The 18,980-nt window shown below is 36.2% G+C and overlaps 1 protein-coding gene across 6 annotated transcripts; it reads left to right on the forward strand.

Moving 5' to 3' along the window:
* Nucleotides 1-12: 12 nt before the first annotated feature.
* LOC139966668 (cyclin-H-like) lies at nucleotides 13-18,617 on the forward strand. Of its 6 annotated transcripts, none has more exons than XR_011792720.1 (12): nucleotides 3,078-3,314; nucleotides 4,711-4,861; nucleotides 6,420-6,542; nucleotides 7,540-7,613; nucleotides 9,156-9,357; nucleotides 9,693-9,800; nucleotides 10,904-10,959; nucleotides 11,817-11,887; nucleotides 12,810-12,921; nucleotides 14,217-14,280; nucleotides 15,192-16,171; nucleotides 16,291-18,617. XR_011792720.1 is itself a non-coding variant. In XM_071969936.1 (11 exons), exons 2-11 carry the CDS (start codon nucleotides 4,745-4,747, stop codon nucleotides 15,222-15,224), a joined length of 960 nt encoding a protein of 319 aa, XP_071826037.1. In that variant the 5' UTR covers nucleotides 13-146; nucleotides 4,711-4,744; the 3' UTR covers nucleotides 15,225-18,617. The 6 variants fall into 6 exon arrangements, 4 of the variants coding, with proteins under 4 accessions (XP_071826037.1, XP_071826035.1, XP_071826034.1 ...); XR_011792721.1 differs by having other exon boundaries at nucleotides 15,192-15,965; nucleotides 16,049-18,617; XM_071969936.1 differs by lacking the exon at nucleotides 3,078-3,314 and adding an exon at nucleotides 13-146 and having other exon boundaries at nucleotides 15,192-18,617.
* The last annotated feature ends 363 nt before the right edge of the window (nucleotides 18,618-18,980 follow it).

Below are 18,980 nucleotides of genomic sequence, written 5' to 3' on the forward strand. Positions count from 1 at the left end.
GCACGTTTGTTTATTTATCTAACGGGAGGTGCGGCTTATCTCAGCGATAAAATAGCCAATCACAATTGAATATTAGGTCGACGCCCATCTTAAAGCCGGCAGTTATATGCAGCTGTGAATAAATTTGGAAATGTAAATCTGCTCAGGTATGGAAATTATAGTTTATTGTTTCAAACAATTTAATACTGTAAAAGTGTAAATTCTGATTTGGAGTTATGATCGTGGAAATGTGATGATTTAAACCGCTGGCACCCATCGGTCGTGGCAATTAATATTGCACGTCAGGTCGGAATAGACTCTTTACTTGATCACCGCATTTGCCACCGTGTTTTATTAACTGCCATTTCGTCACTTTTCATTCGATTTGGCTGAAATTTCGTGAGTGGTGTGTATTTCTTTCAATTTTTTTTACAACTTTCTAACATTGTAATAAACTATATATGTCTTCTACTAGAGGGACCATGGACACAAGGGGGAAAAAGAAATGGGAGGAAAGGATATTACCAATATATATTACAAAACAAATTTCTCAAATATAGAAGCAATTAGATGAGCGTCTGCACTCGTTGCTGCTCTTGTTTTAATAATTAAGTGCTGCTTTACCGAAGCACATGCGCGTAGCCAAGGGGCGAAGGGGCGACCGCCCCCCTACCCCTTGAGCAAATTTTTTTGTACGTTTTTATGATATCGCTAGTAATTTCAAATACAAAATGCTAAGATGTAACTTGCAAGGCCCGAGAAGTGCCATTTCCAGCGATCTGGGAGGCATTTTCGGCCAACATTTTCTTGTACGCTTCGCGCCAATATGGTGGCGCTACGCTTAGATGATTTCCAATGCCGAATCTACGACTCTGATAATTTGCCTACAGGTTCACCCCTCCCTTAGCAAATTCCTCGCTACGCGCCTGCCGAAGCATCTAAAAGAAAAGGTGGTACAAAGCACGGCCGTACCAACATGAACGGTGCAACAAGATTGTTCGTGAGTCTGATTGAACTTGTGGCAAAGTTCTCCGTCCGACTGTATGGCGGGCCATCAGTCTCAAATCATGGGAGATCGACTTATACCGATTTAAATCGACATATACCAGTTTCCTTCGACATATCATCGATTTATTTTACTTATCATCGATTTAAATCGATGATAAGTAAAATAAATCGATGATATGTAGAATTAATCGATGATATGTCGATTTAAATTGACATATACCAGTTTCATTCTACATATCATCGATTTAAATCGACATATACCAGTTTACTTCCACATATCATCGATTTATTTTACTTATCATCGATTTAAATCGATGATAAGTAAAATAAATCGATGATATGTAGAATGAAACTGGTATATGTCGATTTAAATCGATGATATGTAGAATGAAACTGGTATATGTCGATTTAAATCGATGATATGTAGAATGAAACTGGTATAAGTCGAAGGAAACTGGTATAAGTCGAAGGAAACTGGTATATGTCGAAGGAAACTGGTATATGTCGATTTAAATCGGTATAAGTCGATCTCCCATGATTTGAGACTGATGGCCCGCCATACGACTGATGTAGTACATATAGGCAGTGACCTGAATCTTTATAGGAGGGCGACATATACCAATGAAGTATTTTATAAAGGAGAGGTACGTGCTGCATATGCCGTGAGGTCATGATTGATTTTATTTTAAAGTTAATACGTCAAATGGTGCATTCTGCGACTACAATTAGGTCTGAACGCAAAATAACTTAAAATGTGTCTATAAAGGGAATGTATGTATTTGTATTGTGTATTTGTATATTTATTTGTATTGTATTTATTTAAATGTGTTATGTATTTGTATACTTTTCAAATTATGTATTTGTATGTATATTTGTATGGGAAGGGTTTATATGCCAGTACAGTAATCTCAGAGTTTACAAATCATACGAACAATAAACTTTAAAATGTTGGTTGCCTTTAAACTCCAAATGTTGAAAATAGTTATCTTTAGCTTTGCCCAAGGGATGCGACAAATATCAATTGAAGTTCACAGTTTGCCTGGAATTCCCATGCAGCATTTGAGTACGCAATTACCTGTATTTTAATACACTATAGCTGTTCCAGCACAGTGACCAGTTTAGCGGGCCAAATGAAGTATTTAAAGAAGACCACTTTTTGACAGAGACGTACATAGCTGAAAAACGTGTGTAACAACCAGGGACCGGATAGAAAGCTTCCAAGGTGGGGGGAGGGGGGGGGCACAACATCAGAGGGCACTTTCTCATTCCACAACCAGCACTCGTTATGCTATAACTATAAATATATATGATGTGTTAGTATGCTATCAATACCACTATGGTGTACGTGAATAATAAAAATAAATATTAAAATTAACAATTAAAGGCTTAAAATATACAAAAGACAGGTCTTCATCAAAGGGGCACATTTTATTTGCCAGTAGGGCACATTTGCTATTTTGGAAAAAAGTGGGGGGGGGGGCGGCACGTGCCCCCACTGCCCCCGGCTCCTACCCCCTGGTGTCAAAAAGATCATGAATGTTGAATTAAACTTTCTCAATCGCTCCAGCATAACTTGTTAATTCATTAACAATTAATTATAACCGGTCACCATGCAGCTGTCCTTCATACTGCCCCGACTGCATGCACAACGATCTAATGCATGTTTATACCATAGGTTAACACACAGGGGGGGGGGGGGTGGTAGAGTGTTCAGCTATCCTCACTTTGTGTGGGTAGGGTCAGGGGTATGTTTCTACCCCATCGACTTGCTTTAATCAGAAATGCACGATTTGCATATCATTTACCGTCGATTTTTTTTTTCAAGAAAAAGAATTCCAAGTGGAAATTGAAATTAATTTGTCTTTTGACTGTTTTGAGATAATAATAAAATAAAAGGAAACTTTCAATGTCCCTCTTAATTAGGGAAGAATTTCAAAGTAACCTTGATTGTCTTCCTCTCACTTTTTATGTTTCTTCGTCACTGCAGTTTTTAGTTTCTTCAGTTTATAATTTGGATAAACTATTTATCTGACATGTTTTTTTCCCCTCGCCTCATTGTTTACTAGCATAATCGCTATTGCAGTAGCAATTATCCACAATACAGTAGTGGTAACATGTAAATATACACAAATGACGTGCGGAAAGTAAAAGTTAAGACAACGGAAATTTGTGAGACTGTGTTCAATTTTCAGACAGTGAGACAGTGAGAAATATTTTAATGTTAAATCGCATATGTTTTGCCAAGTTATTTTTGACGGAGTGAAAAAGCTGTCTGCCGTTAATTACATTCTGAACTGGTCTCTCATTCATATCCCGTTGACTTCAAAGTAGGTACCAGTAGCACGAAACATTCTACGTCAGGTTAGGACCACACTTTCTATTAGAAAGTACGCTGCAAAAGTTATGCTGGCCTATAGTTATATACCGTTTGCATAAGTTAAGTCAAATTTCATATTATGTACTATGGTCATAGATCATTTCGTTGGTCTTGTCTATCATTCCATAGTGGCCAAAACCCTGTGTTCACTCAGTGTTATCCTACATTCCTATTTCAAGAGAGTGGAAAACAACAAGGTACATTGAGAACTGTCTTGATATATATACTGTACAGTAGTAAAGGCTTCATAATTGACACACCTTCATAATTGACGCACCTTCAAACATTACTAGCAACGATACAGCAGGCAACCTAAAACTTTTTGCAGTCAAGCAGTTACATATTTGATGAGTTATAATCCACTTCAGGTACAGTATATGCTGATCAATTTGTGGTTTTTCTTTTAGTTTTTAACACACTCCCCACAATTTTGCACATTTTTTCGGCATTTGGATATCATACCCCCTAAAAATATCCAAAACTAACTCAGTTTGATACCACTACTCTCTGGAACCTGACCTGTCTGAGCTTAGAAGTTAGAGGCTCAAAGCATAGCAAACAGCATCCAAGGTCAATGGATACACGTATACATACTTTGGCCTACACTACAGAACTTTAGCTTATTGACGAATGTGTCAAATTAGGCGCATGAAAGAATTTAACACGGCAGACGTTTTGTGGTCATATTCTGCTCAATTGTACGTTGTGTAGGCACAGAACTATAAATATTTTGAGATCATTACATTTCTGAGGAACTACACATACAGTATGAAAAACTAATACAGTTGATTTTGATTTTTTGTTGATCATACATGATAAACATCGTTAATCAAATCCGTAAGTGCGTCAATTATGAGCCCACCATGCTACTAGATAGCCTAAAAAGTAACAGTAACAGTTGTGTTCACAATTACGTGCAATCTTGGTAACAACCTGCAGTGAAGTTCTATGCAAATGATAAATTATGCCAGATCAGCAAAGTTATATTTGTCTGAAATTTTTTACCTAGAGGCTAACTTATCTATAATAACTGTACCACACTGCACATTCCAGTGTGTAGTCATATCCTGTAATATGTATAATACTTTACACTTACACTTACAGTATGTACATCACAGTGTGTGTTCTCATTTACTACTCACCTATAAATCTCCCACACACTCTACAGTCACAATGCTGAGTAGTTTTTGGTCACACGTGCATTCACATGGACTGTTCATGCACAAGCTGAATGTGAGCAATATACTTTCTAAAAGATATATTTTTGTTAAGCTGGTTGCGTTATTTACAGTATATATGTCTTACAGTATAATGCATTATAAGCAATGTCTTTTCTTATTTTACAGGAATTGTTTGTGTAGACTTGTTAACTGATCCATCATGTTTCATAGCAGTTCACAAAGAAAGCATTGGATATTCAGCAGTCCTGAAGAAATTCATGAGCAACGAAAAGGAGTGAATGAAAAGTACTATAAAGCACATATTAATAGGTGCAAGGTTAGTACATATTAGTACCTTGTAGTACTTATATATATATTTTATTGGTAGTTAATTGGAAGACTTGTGTAGGCACTTGTGTGTAGTTTACTGCAAGTGGTCTTCACCGACTGACTTTTTACTAGCTGTTGACTGCCAATTTCCTTATAATACAGTACATCATTCATGTCTACAAAATTGCAAAATTTAAGGCTGTGTATATTCTCATTCTTGTTGGTATTCTTTTTGTACATAGCATAACCTACTGTACTGCAGGTCATTAGAATAAAATTTCATAAAAAATATAATTATCTAAGGTGATCCTGTTAAATGGCACAGTAACTCAGTTCTCGTAATCCCTCTGCACATGGTGAACCTAAAAAATGCATCGCTATAGAATATAGGGCATTACTTAAACTTATTTTTCACCACTCATAGAATTGGAAGTCTGCAAATTTTTGGATGTCCCCCCCCCCCTCATTCCCCATAGGTTCCTGGTTCACAACCCTCCAGGGACCTGACTTGTTCAACTTGTTCAAAATTGTTGCAGTATCTAGGGTTATTGAGCAGAGTCCCTCATGGATGTGGTATTTAATAGTTGAATTTTCATTGAGGGTTGGAAGTAGGCCTACTGTAATTTGGTTTCCATCATCACACCAAAAGGGTTGTAAATAACCAAAGTAGTGACTCCACAACTCTCAGGATCCACTAAAGGTTCGTTCGGACTACATTTTTCTAGAAGTGAAAATTGTCTAGCTGAAAATTTGCCTTTTTATAAACAATATATTTTGTTCAGGAAATGGAATATATTCCAGTTCATGAAATTCAATGGTCCTTCAAAAGATACAAAAATAGCATAAAAAGCTATAAAGTATTACTATTCATGTCTGTGCCATTCTTCTTTTATTTACTAGAAAAGATTATCCTTCTGTAGCATTCATTATTGAATTTGAACAAGTAGAGAACTATATCATAACACTTGTAGTGACAAAAATTATGGCAATAGTTTTTGCAATTTTGATAGGGCGCCCTCACTTTTCGTAGTTCTTGCAGTGTGCTCTTTGAGTCATGAATGGCCCGGCAATTAGTTTTAGGGTTTCGGATAAAGGGAATCCATGACCACCTTTCCGCATGGCTCCGCAAGATACAGAGGTTTATCCTCTTGTCTTTGTTATACATATATCCTACTGGAAATACGCGCTTTTTCTTGGAACTTACACTCAACCACTAAATCGTTTCTTTTCTGGAAAGTCACAATCTTCGTGATTGGGTTTCAATCCCTGATATTGTTTATATCATTTATATATTTCATGCCGGACCCCTTTCTATTTGTGGACTTTGGAAGATCCGTCGTAAAAAGTCAAGAGGTCGTCTAAATTTTAATTTGTTGTGTTGCAATTTCATTAACAAGTATTATTAATATCCCCCATAATACCTACTACCCTAAATCGATTAAACATTCATTAAGATATGATCAGATAACTTTATTGGTTTATCACAACGGACATAATAAGTGGAATGTTCCGGTATGAACAGGGTCCGGCTAACTGTACTTTGCTCCTTCATTCTTTGTTTACAGAAAAAGGATCCAAGTAGTTTCTTTCTTAGAGAATCAGAAGAGAGAAGTCTCCTTAGATATTATGAGCATCTCTTGAGAGACTTTTGTCGGAAGTTCAGGCCTCCCATGCCGGTACCAGTAATGGTAAGTAAAGTCCTGGTTGAATGGTGTAACTACTAAAATTATGTAGCACGCTCCTTACCAACCTGCTCGACTACTGTACTATGAAGTTCAAGAAACATAAATAGATCTAATTCATTTGAGCATGTTGTATCATCTCATTACATTCCTCCAAGGAGAGGCTAACACCAGTTAATACTTATGAACTTTGCATCAAATTATTATTGGATCGTAGAATATCAGCGATATTGCCAGTGAAAGTCTTTAGTACAGTATTTTTGGAGCAATACTTACGTAAGTACTGCTATTGTAGCCAGATTGTGTGTTTGCTTTGATGTCAATGATAAACTTTTGTCTAACAAATTGGTGAGCAAACTTACTACTTTGAATGGGTGTTTGGGTTATCAGACCATGGGCATTGTATGGAATCATTTAAGGTATCGAAGCTGTGGTTGATTTTCTTTCTAGTTTGATTACTAATTTCTGGAAGGAGTAGGTTAGGTACCATATGTACAGAGTGTTACCCAAAATGAGAGAGTTCAAACTAAGACCCTCTCCTATAGGTTTGTTCAAATGAAGTTAAATTATTCCCTTTGATTCTGGAAATGATGTGACCATTGACTATTTCTTTGTTAACCACTGTTGTTGTACAGTGAAACAGTCATGACCCCAGATGCTCAACTTCATATGTGAGGTCACTCCCAACAGGTTTGTCAACTTTTTTGCCACAAAGAAGTTATTTACACCCAAGTCAACGAAAAGTGACTGGCAACGATTGGACTCGACCATGAAATGTAGAGACTTGTTACAGAGGTCTCTGTTGTAATCCGAAATTAGTTTCGATTCGTCAAGCTATGAGCTGCTTGGACATTGTATTTCAGCATCAGTTTCAGTAGTAGTAAAAAAACTCAACCAAGCCAACTGTGCCAATGATGGAAAAGTTCAGTTTGTAGCACAGAAACTAACCTATTATTTATCCTCCCTGCTTCAATGACCATCTTTTAACATTCTTTTATTTCAGGGAACTGCATGTACTTATTTCAAGAGGTTTTATATGAACAACACAGTCATGGACCATCATCCAAAGCATATCATGTGAGTTGTCAGGGAATAACTTTATCCAGTATCGCATTGTTGCAAAATGATTTGCAAAATGGTCAAGTTGCTGTAGAAAGTCAAAAGAGTTTCATTGTTTTTCTAGACAGGAAATAATATTTTACAAGAGACAAAATTCAGAGCCGGCAACACTGCTACACAAAATTTGGAGGCTAAATTATTCCCAGGTTGTGTTATAATGTTATATGTTAGGGTAAGTACAGTATATTAGATATGACTCACAATTGGCAAATATGGAGTACTGTTTTAGAAAATACATATATTGGAATTTTTGGTCACCCCTGGGGCCTTTGTCAGCCATACAGTACTTGGCTGTGGATTGAACGGGACAAAATGTAACATAATGAAAGTATGATTCTAGAAAAGTACGAGCAGATGCCGAAAAACACCATTGACATTCGACCGGTGGGAAGTGGTGGGAAGTTGGGGTGGTGGGAAGTGGTGGGTGGGGAGTAGGGTTGACCCAGTTGACTAAAAATAAAGGGAAACAGTCTCTTTAATAATCTCAGTATGTTGAGTTTTTAACTTTAATAACAATTGAGAATGAGTGTATGTCAATATTTTTTCACAGCACAATCTATGAAACTGTAGTATCAAAACACCAAAGAAGGAAACTGAAATATCTCAGTCTGATTCTCAGGTTGAGCATCTGGGAAAATTCCGTCGGGGTATGTCGGTTTTTTCCACAGCTCAGTTCTATGAAACTGTAGTATAAAACCAAAGAAGGAAGTGAAATATCTCAGTCTGATTATCTGGTTGAGTTCCTGGGAAAATTCCGTTGCTGTTTTTAAACTATTGTTATATTCACTGTTTCTCTACATGCATTGACTGGTGTCTGTTATGTTACGCTTCACCAAACCAGTGGTTGCTATGCCAGTAACAGTTCACTGGCAGGATTGATTGTTTATGGCATCCTGTACCAGTCATAAAAGTTAAAAGACTTTGTTCAACACATGAATGATTTATGTGAATGTAAAGTGCAAGGGTGAACCTAGCTCTAAAGCAAATTTGAAATCAATTATTTTCACATGTTTACATGAGAACAATGTTCTAACGTAACAACTTTCTGACCTCATTCCTTATAATTCAAATCTGATTTGAATAGTCAAAAGACTGGAAAAAAAAAGAAGGAATGGTTTAGATAACTGTAGGGTGCCAGGGTAGTACCAGCTCTTAAGCAACTTGAAATAAATCCTATAGATCTATATCTTTACATGTGAACAATTTTATACCATAAGTTCTAACTGTTCTAATTTACTCAAATTGGAGTTCAAAATAGAAACTAAAAGTAAAACAAAAACCTGTTAGCAAACTGCTTTATATCCACTAAAGATCCTGTGTAAGAGAATATGTCAAAGTAAGTGGGCCTGACGTTTCGATCCTAGCAGGATCTTCTTCAAAAGGCTGAATGACAAATAGTATTTTATAAGAGTAAGTTTGTCCCAAAAAGTTTGCTCAGTATATCCATACCATGAACATTCTGTTATAAAATTTCCTTCTTGTTTTTGTCTGTTCCTACAGGTTAATCTGTGTCTACCTTGCTTGTAAAATTGAAGAGTTTAATGTTTCGATATCTCAATTTTGTGATAATCTACCCCGTGGCAACGAAGAGGCGAGTGAGAACATACTTAACAGTGAACTCCTCGTCCTGCAAGAACTCAACTTCCAGTTGACCATTCACAATCCATTCAGGCCATTGGAAGGATTCCTTATCGATTTGAAGGTAACTATGTTATCAAAGATCTTCTTATGGATAAAAATTGTTAGCACCTCTAACTTTCAAACACTTAGCTTTCACATCTTTGACCTCTGGAATGCACAATAAGTTGACAATGTTCAAAACATGAAGCTGAATAAAAGAAGAGTCATTTTTTGATAACCTAAAAACATTTTTCACCTCATACTGATTAGGAATTTGAGAAAGAAAACAGTTTGTGTTCAAAAGTGCATTTTTAAACAACAATATCGGAATTCCCCACTTTTGTATTAAGTATTATACAATGTGAGATGGATATCACATCATAATAAAACAGAGAATTTTTCGTTTCGTTCGTTAAGACGAGGTATCCACTTCTCAAAGAGCCTGAGCTACTCCGAAGAGGTGCGGAAGAATTTTTGCATCGTTGCATGGCCTCTGATGCTGCGTTTCTCTTCACACCTTCCCAGGTAAACAAAATTAAACACATGCAGAGTCGAAATAGATTAACAACTGTCAACATTTATGGTTAAGATTGAATTGTGTAGTTCCCAAAAAACCTTTTTTACTTCAGATAATTTGTGGTATGAATCATCAAACACAATTTTGGGTAAAAGTCTTCTTTTTTTCAACATTTCAAATGTTTTGAAAGGGCAGCTATGAATACCAATCTACTGAGGAATAATTCATGTCTACCATCCATTCCTTTCATATTTTTCCTCAAATACATCAAGGGATGGTCAGAAATGGGACCAATGTTTCTCTAAATAAACAATATTGCTGTTGAAAAAAGTATTACACCAAAATGCAACAACATTGTCATTGTTTTTTTATCTTTCTTTTGTTATGCCTTAATTTGGAGCATAGTGTTTGGGTTTTCTTTCTGTATTCATATAATGATATCAGTGAATGGAACATTTCGCATGTTCGTGTCTTTTTACTATCTCAACATATCTGCCGGGAATAATTTATCCGATATCTCATCTCATCTGTCTTCTTCTTGCCTAGAGGCAAATAAGGCCTCCACAGAGCATCTCCATTCGTCTCGGTCGGCAGCTGCGTTTCTGGCCTCATTCCAGGATTGCCAACCAGTCCTCTCTCTCTCTCTCTCTCGCAATGTTAATGTTCTGACATTCCACTTACCAATTCTCATCTTACTCTTTTGGGTCCACTAGTGACCTAGTCAGCATAGGAGCGTCCTCTCGGCTTTGGCTCAGATGCGAGCGAGAGCTGCCACTGTGTCCCCAAGATTTAATAAATTTGCTCTATTGATGGTTTCCGTAGCAAGTGTTTGTCTTTTAATGGGTGGGGTTGCTAGCCCCAAGCCCAATCCTCCTCCTTTCGCATCCGGGCTTGGGACCGGCAAAGGCAAATAGCAAAAATGCTATGTAAAATGGTCAAATTGCTATAAAAGTGCAAAGATGCTTGTATAGCGTTTTTTTTTGTTTATACAGGAACTATAGTAATTTATATGAGAATAACGTCATAGGCTTCAAAATTGCTAAACAATATTTGAACGCTAAGTTATTGCCTAATCTGCGATATTTCTTCTTCATTTTTTTGTCGTTTTCAGATCAGTTTAGCCGCAATTCTGACCAGTGCCTCCAAACAAAAGATGAATATCGATAGGTATGTACACAGAATAAAATGTGAAATTGTTCAAGGTTCTTGTCCTTCAAATCCACCCCTTAAAGGCTCTTTTAATATGATTAAAATTTGGATTAAATTCACCCAATAGCCATTCTGAAGAAAGCCTTCAGTCGGTCGGTCAGGTCACTAAGGTCAATCTCTGTCAGGAGTCAGTGTGTATAGCAATGATGCTACGTACAGTATACTAGTCAAAGTTGTCTTAATATTCAGTTTACCCTCGGAGGACTCGTTTATGTTTGTGATAAAAAAATGTTTGTTATTAAAAAAAAAAAAGTAAATATAGTCTGTGTCATTTGAAAGATGTAGAGGATGATATGGTTTAAACCGGTGCTGTGGCACAGTGGATAAAGGCTGTGGCAGTTCAAAACAATGAGGCTGAGCAATCGGGAGGTTCCAGGCTCGATTCCCGGCCGGGTCATAGTAATGTGGGTTTTTCATCCAAGAACAATCTACAGATTTTCCCATCTGAAATGACTTTCTAAATCGAAAAGATTTCAAATTTGAGTTAAAGTGTTGAATTGGAAGCCACCCGACGTGTAAGTTGTTATCCATATGCCCTTGCAGGTTTCTCCCTCATTTGTGGTCGCTTAAGCGTCTTAAAAATAACTGCTGATTATTATTATTTTTATTGTTATTTTTATGGTATTATCAAGGAGAAATGGCAGGATCCTGCTTTAACACATAATATATCTGTACATTAAGTGATTGAATAACGGAAAACCAAACCAGAGGTCAACTGGTGCAAATCATGTTCTAGCCATAAATTTCTTTGCCCTTTCCAATTACATAGTACATCTGTTTAGAAATTTACACATATTGCTAAACTTCTGTTACAGGTATGTGACAGAGTCTTTGCTCGGTGGTGAAAAATCTGAGAACCTCAAGGATATTATTTCAACAATAAAAAGTAAGTTGTTAATCCAGTTGAATCATCTTTAAAGACTATTTTTTTTTGGCTTGTATTTGATTAGTTAATTTACTCACAAAATTTAGAACAGAATTTTCAAGCTACAGTATATGCCAGCTGTTTATAAACTTTAGCAGCTTTTTGTATTTGGTAGATAATTTTACTAAACCTACGAAGTATTTCGTGAAGTACGATTCCAATTGGTCAATGTATGGTAAGATGATCTCAGAAATTGTATGACCCAATGAGATAAATATTTCATTGCAAATGAGTAATTAGTCCAACTCAGATCTTAACATTGGATTGCCCAGGTTCTTTCTCACATTTTGTATAAATTGGAGTCTTTTTGACAATTACAGCATTTGTTTGTAAAGAAGTTTGACTCAAGTTAAAGAGATTTATTAGTTTTGAATAGTTTCGAAAAATTTATGAAAATCTGCATTTAAGTAAGACAAAATGTAATACCTTGCTGACCGAAGGGAAAATACTTTTCATTGTATGAAGCAAACATTACTGCAAGCAAATTGTCGCAGATAACCATACAAAGATTAGACTGCAAGAATTTATAACTATACAGCTGTAAGGAATACAGATTTATTACAAGCACTTTGTATTTGTCTGAGAAATTAAAAACAAATTCAGTCAAGCTTTTTGCACAGAACACAAGTGCTATCCAACTTAGTTATTGTGATTTACATAAAAGATAAAAATAACATAGTGCTATATAAATACTGTTGCCAGAGCTGAGGGTCATTTTCACTTTAAGTTCAGTATTAATCACCAATATGGTCTGGCAAAAATGTCAAAGGAACTAATTTCATTTAGTTGTGATTACAGGTTGTAAAATATGCAAAGTTCTGTGGAATTTATCAGTTAATATCATAAAATGATATCATCTTTGCCTTTGCTCTTTGCTCTCAAGAAATCAAGCAGCTAGTCGCCCAGGTCCCAACCGTAAATTTTGAAGAGGTCAAGAGATTGGAGAGGAAATTAGAACATTGCTTAAATGAAGAGTTTAACCCTGAGAGTGAAATGTGAGTAACCATGTATTTTGAAGGGTTTTTGTGTTTGTGTGTGTTACCACTGTTTTTGTAGCATTATTCAAATGACAAAAATTAATATTCTTATCATTTTTTGTTGTATTGACATATGATCAGAGTATATTGAAATGATTGGTTTCAATTTTTCTTCAAAGGTCAAAGAACGGTGTATTTATTTCAGAAGATAGCTCTGTTTGATCTGTTACGATCAATACATATAAACTTTATGACATTGTAACTCTTGTAATATCACTTTGCTATTCTCTGTCAGTAAAAGATGTTTAAGTTTACCATGGATGGGTTGTGTAAATGGGAAGTTAGATAGGCAGGGGCATTGATATGGGAAGGGGCATGGAATGGATGGATACATGGATAGGATGTGTAATTTGAAGTTAGATAGGCAGGGGTATTGGTATGGGAAGGGGCATGGAATGGATGGATACATGGATAGGATGTGTAAATGTGAAGTTAGAGAGGCAGGGGTACTGATATGGGAAGGGGAATGGAACGAATGGATACATGGATTGGTTGTGTAAATGGGAAGTTAGAGAGGCATGGGTATTGATATAGGAAGGGGCATGGAATGGATGGATACATGGATGGTTGTGTAATTGGGAAGTTAGGGAGGCATGGGTATTGATATAGGAAGGGGCATGGAATGGATGGATACATGGATGGGTTGTGTAATTGGGAAGTTAGGGAGGCAGGGGTATTGATATGGGAAGGGGCATGGAATGGATGGATACATGGATGGGTTGTGTAAATGTGAAGTTAGAGAGGCATGGGTATTGATATAGGAAGGGGCATGGAATGGATGGATACATGGATGGTTGTGTAATTGGGAAGTTAGGGAGGCAGGGGTATTGATATGGGAAGGGGAATGGAACGAATGGATACATGGATTGGTTGTGTAAATGGGAAGTTAGAGAGGCATGGGTATTGATATAGGAAGGGGCATGGAATGGATGGATACATGGATGGTTGTGTAATTGGGAAGTTAGGGAGGCAGGGGTATTGATATGGGAAGGGGCATGGAATGGATGGATACATGGATGGGTTGTGTAAATGTGAAGTTAGAGAGGCATGGGTATTGATATGGGAAGAGGCATGGAATGGATGGATACATGGATAGGCATTTCACTAGTGATATGATTTAATATTTTAAGTTAACTAAAATGAATAAACCTTCATGGCATTGTGGTTTGTGGATGTGTTTTGTAATTCATTTGGGATAGCAGTATACTATTTTGGGGTTCATATTCTCTCATTTTCTGTCTGGTTTATAATAGATACAAGAGAAGACTACAAGAGCAGTTAGATTTTGAGGATGATGATGGCATGATGGGGTCAAAGGTGAGGTCTTATTCACATATTTACCTGCAACACTGTCAATGTACAGTGTCAGAATTCTCTCACTAGGAAATCAAACTTGACTTGTTTTAACATAGCTACCAATATCCAATATATCAAAAATCATTGGGTAGTGAATACAGTGACTTTCTGAATACCAAGTAGCACCTATCTCTAAGTGCTTTCCAATTTGCTTCACTTAAACACTTAAACTATTCCTATATACTAAATTACTAACTATATATGATACTATTCCGTAGAAAAATACCATAACAGTTCTGTCCACAGTCAACCCATAGTGGCGGCAAGTAAGAATAATATTTAAAACAGTGACATATTAGATACAAGCTATTTAACAGTGCTGGGATAACAGCAGTAACCTATGCTGTCCATAATCACCCTGTTAAATAGGGTGAATACTAAATAACCTTTTAATAGTGACATATCTGAGTTCAGAAAATCAATGACTGCATCAAAAAAAAAAAAAAAATTTTCATTTTTTCATCTTTTCATCATCAAAATTTAGCTTTTGAGAATTTTCATTTTGAATCATGCACCTATCCATTCTCATGAGAAAAATAAAATCATAAGCATAATTATGAGCAGCAAAAAGTGCTATGTAAATGTGCATTCATCTCTACATTTAGTTATTACATTGTCACTTTATAATATCACATGTGACTTGCAATTGGTAACATCTAAGGATGCATGTTTAGGAGATGTACTCTTATATCTCTTCTTGCTGAATGTTGTGGGCTTGGGAAAGGAGGGAGGTCATTGGGGGGTGGGGGGGGAGGGCGGCTGGTGGGAGTGTAGGAAAGAGAACCAGAGGGTTGAGGGGGTAATTCATTATTCATTTGGAAAAGAGTCGTCTGAAATGAAGCCCGGTACTAACTCATCACTTCCTTTCTCAGTCGTTAGATAATGAAGATTTTGATATGGACTGAGAAATCATCTGGAAAGAAAGAAGAGTTACCAGAGATGTGTCTGAGCAGATTAGAACAGAAGACAACAAAGTTCTTGTAGTCATTACGATCTGCCTGAATTTGCCAGACAGGAAGCCTTCAAAGGTGTGACTACAGTGCAAGTTCTTAGTTACACCAAAGCTGCAAAAACTTGGAGTTTGTTTTGAAGTGACTCTTGGCATGAACTTGAGAACAATACCTTTGGTTTTGAAACAGAGCTTTTTAAAGTTAACAACTTTCTATTAAACAAGATAGAATGTGCTTGAATGTAAGCAAACTGGGGTAATTGTAGACTTGATTTAGTATGTTGTCTTTTAATCTCTGTTATTCTTGTCTTATATAAAGATTTCATTTTTGACAAAGAGCTAGAAAATGCTATTTACAGAGTGGTAAGTATATTTGGCAATGTTAAATCTGTGATTTTTCTTACTGATGGAGTTTTGAGTGGTCTTATGTGTAATTAGTCATCAGCTATGTCCTTAGGTGGTTTTTTGTTTAATTAGTCATTAGCTATGTCCTATAGGTGGTCTTTTGTTTAATTAGTCATCACATATGTCCTATAGGTGGTCTTTTGTTTAATTAGTCATCAGCTATTTCCTATAGGTGGTCTTCTGTTTAATTAGTCATCAGCTATGTCCTTTAGGTGGTCATTAGTTTAATTAGTCATCAGCTATGTCCTATAGGTGGTCTTTTGTTTAATTAGTCATCAGCTATGTCCTATAGGTGGTCTTCTGTTTAATTAGTCATCAGCTATGCCCTTTAGGTGGTCTTCTGTTTAATTAGTCATTTTCAGCTATGTCCTATAGGTGGTCTTTTGTTTAATTAGTCATCAGCTATGTCCCTATAGGTGGTCTTTTGTGTAATTAGTCATTTTCAGCTATGTCCTTAGGTGGTCTTTTGTTTCATTAGTCATCAGCTATGTCCCAAAGGTGATCTTTTGTTTAATTAGTCATCAGCAATGTCCTTAGGTGGTTTTTTGTTTAATTAGTCATTACCTATGTCCTATAGGTGGTCTTTTGTTTAATTAGTCATCACATATGTCCTATAGGTGGTCTTTTGTTTAATTAGTCATCAGCTATGTCCTATAGGTGGTCTTCTGTTTAATTAGTCATCATTAGTATATTTGGCAATGTTAAATCTGTGATTTTTCTTACTGATGGAGTTTTGAGTGGTCTTATGTGTAATTAGTCATCAGCTATGTCCTTAGGTGGTTTTTTGTTTAATTAGTCATTAGCTATGTCCTATAGGTGGTCTTTTGTTTAATTAGTCATCACATATGTCCTATAGGTGGTCTTTTGTTTAATTAGTCATCAGCTATTTCCTATAGGTGGTCTTCTGTTTAATTAGTCATCAGCTATGACCTTTAGGTGGTCATTAGTTTAATTAGTCATCAGCAATGTTATGAACAAAGGAAAGGAAAATGATAAACAGTTTGAATGTAACAGTATTAGATGCATCTATAACATGGTGTGCTGTCAATGTTAGCCTAAGTTTGATTAGTGATTACTTTGTGAGTAGAAGAAGGAAGCTGATAAAACAGATTTAATGTAACAGTACTATAGACTTACAGAGTACAAGAGATGTCATTTTTGAGTTGCAAAATAACAGCCAGTCCTATTGGCTTAGCTTTCTCAAAACGAGGTGTGTCCAAAATGTTGCTTAAAACTGACAAACTGCTTGAAAAATTATCATTAGATGACAATGGGTTGCACATGTACTATTTCGTATCTCTGAAGATAACATATGGATGTATTTAATTTTTTTTCTATTTTTCTGTTTCTCCCTCTCCCGCCCCCCCCCCCCTCCCTCAGACCAGGCTCTCGCCTTCTTTCTTGCAGTGTCAATCGATGATTGAAAACTGAACTTGAATTTATTATGTATCTCATTAAAGGTCAAGACATAAAGCTGTTCAGATGTATTTAGCAAGGAATTAAGTCCCCTCAAATTAAAATTGTGATATGTCAATTTTATCGCTGATAAAAGCTGTGTTTATAATTTTGGGAGGAGCTTAGCATCAGGCGGTGACTAAATCTTGTCATATTCATGTGTTTACATAACTGTATTCCTTTCATTGTAAAATAAGAGGATCTCATCTAAAGTGGGTTTGAATAACAACAATTGGTTTCTTCTAATTAGCGAGTTGTTAATGGTTCATTCCAATGGAAAGTACCTTGTGTCCCACAGAGTTAATTTACTGAACTCTGTTTTCTATTTGCGGAACGATTAATGATACATTATGCATTATAAGATGACAATTTAGTGGAGTGTATAAGTACCAGATGACATTTTCATGGACATTGCCTTTTCCTTTGTCGATGGAATATGTCCTGAGAAATATGACACACATACCCACAGCTGTAAAGGAGCTATAAGAACACCAATGGACATAGATCCATCGTATTGCTATCATTCAGGTGTATTTAGTCCCTGCTAGATGTAACAAGTCTTGTAATGAGTCATGAATCAAGTCACTGACTTGTAACAAAAATTCCAACTGAATCTAAGTTTAACAAGGTTTTTTTTTGCTCCCAAGGATAGTACAGTGAATTAAGTACATGACTCATAGGCAAGTCAGATTAAATCATTGGCAATGACTCAACTCGACTTTTAAATTGATGCGACTTGGTAAAGAAACATAACTTATTTTTCTTTTAATCCTTTAACCCTCTACCACGATGTGTTATCCTAACGACAGACATTTGGTGCAAGTCCACCAAAATGCTTGATTTTTTACCATAAACAGTTACCAACCAACATGAAATATTAGACACATAAATGATGAGTTCTTTTTTCTTTTTCTTTTTTTCTCTCATTTTTGTAAGTTTTGGAGCAATTGTTTGACAGACTTTTAAATTGTTGAAAGTTTAGTCACAAAGAGAAATAATTGCCTTGACAAAAACATGCGTCAATCTGTCATTTTGTTGTTCTTATTCTTGTTACTGGTTTCTATTCTCTGCGTGAACTCTTTTTGCCTCTCTCTGGCTCTCTATCAACAACATTCATAATTTCATATGGTGGACCTAAATATTTTTGTGATATATGAAATATTCCCATGAAAAAAAAAAAGAAGCTACATGACCAGGATCTATACTAGCCCCCTCGCCCCTAGAGGACAAATCTCTCCATTCCTTACTCATTTATTTCCAATTATTTGTAGGCCTATAGGTAACCGCATATTCATGCAAAAACAACAACAGCAAATGAGGGGGGGGGGGGCAGGGGGGTTCCAATATCCCCAACAAATGTGATAAAAGTACAGTACAGTATAGTTTTAAATACTTGTCCCGTATTAATTGCTAAATTTGACTTACTATAAATTGTATTATGTAACTCATTCGATATCTCTATAAATAAAGACAGTTGAAAGGAATTCGTCCCTTTGCGTGTAAAGCTTATTTATAGTCTAAATACGCCTCAGAATGTACCATTTTAGGTCTAATATTTCATTTTCTTCTGGGTGTGGGGAAGAAACCCCTCTATACATGGAGTCAGTTTCAGACACCACAGGGCCACATCTCATAATCCTAGGTCCGCCCCCTGATGAACGTACTAAAGATGCGTTAATTTATCTCAAATGACCCTTGACCGATTGAATTTGGATAAAATTTCATACCTTCCAATTTCAAACTACATACATATATATATACCACCACGTGCATCTCTTTCGAAAGGAAGGAACGCACACGCGACTCGTCGCGACATTGTGATCATAAGTGCTAATTTGAAGTGTTTACCGGA

The sequence above is a fragment of the Apostichopus japonicus genome, chromosome 4, assembly GCF_037975245.1.
Source record: "Apostichopus japonicus isolate 1M-3 chromosome 4, ASM3797524v1, whole genome shotgun sequence".
Classification (NCBI taxonomy): domain Eukaryota; kingdom Metazoa; phylum Echinodermata; class Holothuroidea; order Aspidochirotida; family Stichopodidae; genus Apostichopus; species Apostichopus japonicus.